We start from the raw sequence: 9021 nt of genomic DNA on the forward strand, positions 1-9021 counted from the left end.
GTTTGTTAAATGTTGTTATTCTCATGCCTATGATTGCAGAAGGAATGGAAGCCAGGAGCAACCGCTAATTTAGAGGAATTTGAAGGCATGGGATGCTTATTCATTGAAGATCTAACAAAAACATGTCTGGTGAAAGTTTCACACCCGGAAACAACAATGTTATTCCTTATGATTATGGTACTTCTGATGATAAGAAGTCTTACTCCAGCAAAGCTCCAAGGTTTAGTGGAGATCCTGAAGATTTCTCTTGGTGGAAAACCAAAATGTAGAGTCACATTTTTTGTTTAGATGAGGAACTCTAGGATGTCCTTGAAGATGGTGTTGGTGACTTGGCCCTTGATGAAGAAGGAGCTGCTATCGATAGAAAGAAACACACTCCTGCTTAAAAGAAAATGTACAAGAAACATCACAAGATGAGAGGAATTCTTGTTGCTGCTTTACCTCGTGCTGAGTATTTGAAGATGAGTAATAAATCTACTGCTAAAGCAATGTTTGCTTCATTGTATGCTAACTATGAAGGAAACAAGAAAGTCAGAGAAGCAAAAGCTATTATGCTTGTTCATCAGTATGAATTATTCAAGATGAAATATTATGAAAGTATTGAGGCTATGTACTCAAGATTTCAGACTCTTTTCTCTAGACCTCAAATACTGAAGAAAAACTATGTTGCTTCTGATTATGTGAGCAAGCTTATGAGAAGCTTACCTGCTAGGTGGAGACCTAAAGTTACTGTTATTGATGAAGCTAAAGATTTAAACACTCTAAGTGTTGAAGATCTTATAAGTTCTCTCAAGGTACATGAGATTGGTCTAAATGAGCATGAATCTACTAAGAAGCCAAAGTTTATTGCTCTGACATCTAAATGGAAGTCCTCAAAAGCTCTCAAAGCCATTGAGTCTAAAGAAGAATCCCCTGATGGAGATTCTGATGAATATCCAGCTGTTGTTGAGAAGATGGCTATGCTCTCTAACAAGCTTCAATATCTGGCTAGGAAGAACAAGAAGTTTTTAAGCAGAAGAAGTGGTCACAAAGGCTCAAAGAAGGAAGATCAGAAGGGTTGCTTCAATTGTAAGAAGCTAGGACACTTTATTATTGATGGGTCCTGATCTTCAGAAGGAAAAATCAAAGAAGTCCAAGAAATCAACTTTTAAATCAAGCAAGTTTAGGAAGCAGATCAAGCAGAGTTTAATGGCCACCTGGGAATATTTAGATAGTGAATCTAGGTCTAGAAGCTGGAGATGAAGCAAATGTAGCTATGGGGTTAGTGGCTAAAGTGACTTCAGAAGCTAAACCTGAATCAGACTCTGAAGATGAAATGAGACATATTCTAAAATTCCCAGAGAAGAACTTATTGATTCACTTAAAGAGCTTCTCACACACTTTGAACACAGAACCAATGAGTTGACAGATTTAAAAGATAAATATGTTGATTTAATGAAACAACAAGAAAAAACTCTATTGAATCTAAAGCTTCTAAGGAAGGAATTAGGGGTTTTAACTTGGTTTTTTTGAATTAAAGTATCTACAACTAACGAAGTATTCAGACTAGAGATGTTCATGAAATTCTTGATAACACTATTTCATCTTGAATAAAGGAACTCAATGAAAGAAACATTGTAAGATTCATAATATGATCCATTAACTTGCTTGATCCACTGAAACTATCCGTTGAGGGATGGGAACTCAAACTTGTGTAACGACAACCTTCCTTCCCGTCGGCGATGGTGAATCCGACGATGTAAACGATAACAAATTTTGGACGATTTTGGAATAATTGTTGAGGAGTTTAGTTGTTAATTTTTTCTTTTGTTACGAAAGAGAAGATATTAATTTTATTTTAATGTATAATTTTTAAAAAACTTAATCGACCATCTAATAATAATAAAAAGATTTTACTCAATATACTTGAATTTCCATTCAAAATAGAAAAATAGGAATATACTTGAAAAAGAAAACGAAAATGCATTTTGACTAGTGTGAGAGAGAGAGAGAATGCATTAACTTTGATGACATGGTTTGTCAAAAAATACCACCTTCTGATTGGTTTGGAGTGGTGAAAGATTTAAATTTTTTAAAAATGACGGCATGGTAGAAACTCCCATATTTATTTTCCTGAATTATATGTTAAATTTCATTATGTTGAGAATGCTTAAAACGTTTCTTAAGTACTAAATGTGATGCTACTTTACCATACATAATATATGTAAGGTCCAGGGTTTGAACCTTGGCCTCCACAAAAAAAAAATGTGATGCTACTTTACGTTAATAATCATACGACCTTGAAAATGTAACTCAAATGCACCATGTTTTAATAAAATTAGGAATTTAGCAAACCAAAAAGAAGAAAGGATGCTATATATATTTTACTAAAAACGGTTGTGTCTATCTTTTTTTTTTTGGTCGCCGAGATTCGAACCCCGAACCTTGCATATTTTATGCATTGTCCATATTAACTGAGCTAAGCTCACGAAGACCGTGATGTCTATCTATAACCCTAGTTTTAGGTAGATATTGTGGAGACATTTCGTATAAAAGAAACGGATTTTGATCCTCTAATTTTTCGCTCTATCCTTGTTATCATGTCACACTTTTTGTTTTAAATCTATTTATGAATCCTAAATTCACAATCTTTTTCGACTAATTATCCTTTGTGTAACATGTGTTCGAAAAAGAGAATGAAAAAAAAAAGAGTGGATCCAAAATCTAAAGAAAACAACATAACCAAAAAAATTATAGGATCAATCTATAATATAAAAAATCAATAAACCAAAAAAATTAGGTATATATATTACAAGGATAACAAGAATATGTTTAAACCAAAATAGAATGATGATAGTTTACTTCATAAAAATCTTTTAGTTTCACAAGTACACAAACATTTTGACCTCTAAATACGTGAACCTATGTCACTATATAGCATTAAAATTACTACAAAAACATATATCCTCATGTGTGTGATCTTTTATTAGTAATTTGTAGACCAAATCAACAATGAACTTGTAATAATCAAATTAACTATCGAAAGGTATATGATAACCAACCCAAGTAAAAACACACATATATAACATGCATCATTGTAACAAAAGAAAATCACTTCTTATAGATAAAAAAAATAAAGGCTTAATAACAGTTTTTTTTCCTAACTTTTACGAAGTTGCGATTTTAGTCCTCTAAGAAAAAAACTACAAAACCGTCTTCTAAGTTTTGCAACTGTAACAGTTTTGCCTCCCCAAGACAAAACAAAATAAATAAATAAATAATAACATGTGACACCTCACTTAGGGTGTCACATCAGCGTAGATCAAGTCAAAATTGACCTTGGGGGCCAGAACTGTCACATGTGCAAAACTTAAGGGACGGTTTTATAGTTTTTTTTTCATAAGAGGCTAAAATCGCAACTTTGAAAAAATTAGGGGGTTAAATATGCTATTAAACCAAAAATAAACAACCATATCCAGCTTTGAAAACACTGTCTTGATGCAAAAACACCATATCTTGAGCTTCACGTGGAGCCCTCAGAAAGACAAACAAGAGGAATAATGAATGGACCTGACCATGTCCGGTTATACCTCATTCTAAGCCATAGGGATGATTTTAAAGTGGGGAACAGCCAAATTGTTGCTTAAAAATAATGGGGCATGGCATGCTTAAACCCTGCCACCTTTGAGACTATTACTTCATTTTGGTCCTTCTCTTTAACAATTAACAAGGGTCCCATTCCTTTAGAGTAGTCAATTATACCAGCAGAATTATGCAAATTAAAGTCCTTTTTTGCTTCTTGCCTTTTTTTATTTTTCTTCTCTTGTGACTTGACATAACAAATTTAGCATTAGAATTTGGTGGATTGCATTTTGAGTGAAACATCATGTCTTGATAGATTAACAAATATCTTGAAGAAGAAAGTGTTCTCCAAGATTTCTACAATGTTATACAATATCTTCAAGAAAAAAACTAAAATAATGGACCCTTTACAATATTTTTTTTTTTTATACATTTACCACATCATTTAATAAGTTTGCATGATTAATATAGACCTCGTAAATTTTTTATTTTTTTTTGAGGGACCTCGTAAAAATATTGAAAGATGGGGGTTTCTATTTTTATTTTAGGCATAATCTTAAGAATTTTAATATTAAATCTCAATAGTTCACCAAATATTGACTAATACGAATAATTATGAATCAATAATAAAAATATTCTTAAATCTTTTAAAAAAAATAAAAATAAAAAACTTCTTAAAATGCTGTAAAATTGGTAATGCATTAATCATCTATCTTCTTGTTGAAGTGAAAGAAGTCATTCCAAATGTCACTTCATTATTTATAACAGTATTAAAACTAGTTATCTACCTTTATTTTTTTGAAAAAAAAAATTATATCTACCTCCAAGGCTCCAACCAAAAACAAAAGAAAATCTAACTGTTCAGGTTCATTTCCCCACCTAACAATATTACTTTTAGAAAATATAAAAAAATAAAAAAAATACAGCTTGATTTTTGCAAATCAAATTTGTGGAAGACAAAAAGAAGAAGAAAAAAAAGGTAGGGTATACGTGGTTTCCTCATGATAGCAATATGATATAGCTTTCGTTAACCATGCAATTCCAAGTAGATAAATATCACAATCAATTTTCATTATAATCATTAAAAACATGTTTGTGACTATGTATTATTCCAAACTATGACCCTAATTATATATATATATATATATATATATATATATATATATATATATATATGCTTTGCATTTCAAGCCAAGAAGAAGAAGAAAAATACTAGGGTTTAAATTTGAGATCACAAAAATATCTTTGTGATCTTTCCAAAAGAAAATTAGAGAGACTATAGCTAGCAAGAAGTAGATACATAGAGATATTCCAAAAGTGTTAATTCTCAACAAGAAACTTTATTATACCTATATTATATAGTGTGGGCTTAATCTAAAAAAATTCAAAAACTCTAGTTGTAATATTTAGTAGCAGTTTCTAAGGGTATTTGTTTCATATGAAGGGACAAGATATTTAAAGAAGTGAAAGTTAAATCAGGTAATGAAGAGGTCCTTTTTGCAATCCTACCTAGACTTATATGGGTATTTTATTCTCTATTCTGATTTTTGTAGCCTGTGTTAATCTGATTCTGTAAACTTTGCATTTATATATGTATCTATATAGCTGTCATTTTATTATTTATGAGCAATGCAGAGAAAGTAATGATGATTGCAATTGCAATTGCAATATTGCATATTCTTCTATTAATGAATGAAGATCAGGTTCAGGCCCATGTGATGAAGTGAAACCAACCAACCAACCCTATCTCTCTTTCAAATTTATGGAACTGTTGTTTGTTTATATTTATGCTTTTTGTTTTACTTTCATTCACACCTTCTACCTCTTTCTCTCACTTTTTTTAATAGAGATAATTGTACAAGAGTACCAAAATCTTAACACCAAATTTTATTTAAAATAAAATCCCTGCTTGGACGAACAGAGACCGGTGATTTAGAGAATACAAACTAAAAGCATCGTATATATGAGGAACACTCAAAAGTAAACATCATAAAAGACACCCTACACAGAATACCTAGTCAAACCCTACTTTCAACACTCATCTGATGACGACAACACCCACCAAAATAAACATCATCACCTAAAACAAATTCTTTCATGAAACAACCACCAAAAAAACGATATACATAACCACTACTCATCCCAAAATAACACCCCTCTAAATAAAACACTTCATCCTCATCACCTAAGCTACGGTTATCATGTGATGAATTTCAAATCACACGTATATAGTTATAGTATGCATTTTTTTCAAACCACCTCAATAGTTATTTCAAATCACACATAATAATTTTCTATTTTGCCAAATTTTTAAAAAAAATAAAAAATAGGTTTGATTGTACTTTTGGCCCCTATCTTTTCAAAAATTGTGATTTTAGTCCCCTAACTAATTAAAATACAAAACAGCCCCTATGTATTGGATCTTTGGCAGTTTTGACCCCGAAAGTGGAAAGATAGGGGGCCAAAAGTTTCCTTGGGGCCAAAACTGCCAAAGATCCAATACATAGAGTACTGTTTTATATTTTAATTAGTTAGGGTCAAAAGTGCAATTAAGCCTAAAAAAAATATCATGACACACTTCATACTAAGATAATGAGAATTATACCCTGATTGATAATTTGGAGTTAGAATTTATGTATAAATTACCAACTACCAAATTTCAAACTTAAATCCAAGTCAGAGGGTACCACAGTTGGCAATATGCAATTAATTGCAAAGAGATCACTGCCAATGCTCATAGTTTCAAATCCCTTTATGGCTGTATCTTTTCCGTGTTTAGTAAACTGTTTTTTTGTCAGAGAGATGAAGGGATAAGTATTTTCAGGTGTTCAGAACACTTCTATAGTATTATTATCATTATTAATATTAATTATTATTTTTTATAAAATTTATTTGGTACCCTTCATAAGAGACATAGTAGTTCAATTCCTTCTATATATAAATTCTTTGGTTCTATTTATTTACCATTCTCAAAAACAAAACCTAACATACAATTTTTGTTTTCTTCTTAGGATGGAGCCACCTCATCACATTTTCTTAGCAAGTGAAGAGGAATGTCATAGTAGTGAATCTGGATGGACCATGTATATTGGTTCTCCAATAAATCATGAGGATGAAAATTTTGATCATGATTATAAAGATAATAATAAAGTGCATTATTATCAAGAGATTCATCAAACTCAAGTTGATGCTGAAATTGAAAGTGATGATTCTATGGCTTCTGATGCTTCTTCTGGACCAAGTCATCATCATGCTGTTAATTTTCATCATCCCTTGGGAATTTATGAAGGTGGCTATGATTTGAGACATTTCAAGAAAAATGTGGAAGAGGGTGACAAGGTTTATGAGTACTATTGCTTTGATCATCAAAAGAAAGGAAATAGAAAGAAAGAAAATCAAGTAGGAGAAAAGAATGGGGAGAAGAAACAGAAGACTCAAGTTCAAGGTGGTGGAAAAGTTAAGGTGAGGAAAAATCAAAGGGTTGGAACAAGAAAATAGATTTATTAATTTCTTTATTATTTAATGGTATTTTAGCTTGTTAATTTTCTTGATTAGGTTTTAGTTTATGTGACAATTGTTGCAATTGCAATTTGTACTGTTTTACTTTTCAGAATTATTGTTGTTGATCATGATTAAGATTTGAATTAAGAAAAACTCGATATCAGATTGTGATTCCATAAATGATAAGACATGAATGTTCTAATTAATTAGTGACATTTTTCTGTGTACCAGTTTGGGGTATCGTAAAGAAATAAACAGTGATTTTTTCCATTTTAACTGCGAAAACATGCAAAAAATTTAAACTACAAAAACAAACATTATAACTAATATAATCTCCAATAATAGAGCCGACATAGCTGAGAGATTTGTTGACGAGTATTCAACGCAAAAACCACAATAAAAGCATCTGACTCCAACGAGATTCACAAAAGACATGTTTTTCGCAAATTCAAAACCCTTCCGCATAGTTGAGGCTTCTGCAACTTCTAAATCTTATAATGAAAAGACTTGCGAGCAACTAACATCAACGACAACACCTTCGTTATCTCTCACCATATCAACAATACCCTATTTACCTTCATCTATCAAACTTGTTACATCAACATTAACCTTATATATACAAAGCACTTTGGTCTCTAACGTGAAATAATTTTTTTTTATTACCAAATGAAATAAGATATGTTAGTGTTTTGCCAAAGTATTCGTATAAAATTGTCACTTTTTTGCCACGCAGTTGTTAGACATTGTTTTTTCGAGAAAACAAAGATTGAATTAAGGAAAATTCTCCATGCACAAGTAATGCAGTGAAGGTAAAAACATCAAAGTAAATAAATATAAGAAAATGTGAAATTGCGCCGGCTAAAGATAAAAATGCAACCCAACAAAGCCCTTACATCATACAAGTCTTTAAATGAGTAAACCTTCATTTAGGTCTCAAAGTGTTCCTCGTTATCATGCACATCCTTCGATCACCAAAATGAATCAAAAACTCTCCCAAAGTTTCTTCCGTTAATCATTGAGGTCCAAATTGTTTACTCAACATTAAATGTGTTTGATTTGGCCTTTTTTTTTCCACTTCATGGGCTTACCTCGCAAAGGTGAATATAAAGAGACAAGACTTAAATGAAAATAACTAAAACATCAGTTGCAAGCACATATAAAAGGAACATAACGTCATTTTTCCCTGTTGAGTATTTGAGTATTGGCTTCATTGTTGCTAAAACAAATACTCATGTATGATGTTGGATACAATGTTCCAACATCCTGGCACGGTTCAGTGTGCCCTATTTGTGTGGCTTGGTTTTCGTGAGTTTTATCTTTTTAAGGAAACCACGTCTTATTTCTTCTTCACCAAGTAACGAATTTTTGTCCAGAATCAGCTAGGTGATTTGTTTATGAAGTATAGACAATATTTTAGGATCCCTTGGTGGTGTTGTTTGGCGGTTCCTAAAGATGTTCCTACTTTTTAGGAGTTGCTATATTTGTTTCTAATTTGTTACATGAGATCATTGAAGATTCTATGAAGATTTTATTCACGCGACTTGTGGTCCAAGAGACTTGTGTTTCCAGAAGAAAGATATTTTTTTAGGATCCCTTGGTGATGTTGTTTGGCAGTTCCTAATGATGTTCCTATTTTTTAGGAGTTTCTATATTTGTTTCTAATTTGTTACGTGAGATCATTGAAGATTCTATGAAGATTTTACTCATGCGACTTGTGGTCCAAGAGACTTGTGTTTCGAGAAGAAAGATAGTTTTCAGATGAATATTTTTATGTCTGAAATATATTTTCAAAAGAGATTTTGGAAGATATATTTCTGAAGAATATTTGTTTCAATATATTTCTGAAAAGAATATTTGTTTCAATATATTTCTGAAAAGAATATTTGATACAAATATATGTTTTGCCTGAAGGAAGAATTAATTGTGCAAATATATTTCTAGAAGGAATCTTGGAAATAT

At 31.4% G+C, this 9021-nt stretch overlaps 1 protein-coding gene across 1 annotated transcript; it reads left to right on the forward strand.

Moving 5' to 3' along the window:
- The first annotated feature begins 4790 nt into the window (after positions 1–4790).
- LOC120578065 (protein SOB FIVE-LIKE 3) lies at positions 4791–7223 on the forward strand. Its single transcript, XM_039830143.1, has 2 exons — positions 4791–5040; positions 6573–7223. The coding sequence occupies exon 2, from the start codon at positions 6574–6576 to the stop codon at positions 7057–7059; it is 486 nt and encodes a 161-aa protein (XP_039686077.1). The 5' UTR covers positions 4791–5040; position 6573; the 3' UTR covers positions 7060–7223.
- Positions 7224–9021: the final 1798 nt, after the last annotated feature.

Source organism: Medicago truncatula, chromosome 2 (assembly GCF_003473485.1).
Source record: "Medicago truncatula cultivar Jemalong A17 chromosome 2, MtrunA17r5.0-ANR, whole genome shotgun sequence".
Lineage (NCBI taxonomy): Eukaryota > Viridiplantae > Streptophyta > Magnoliopsida > Fabales > Fabaceae > Medicago > Medicago truncatula.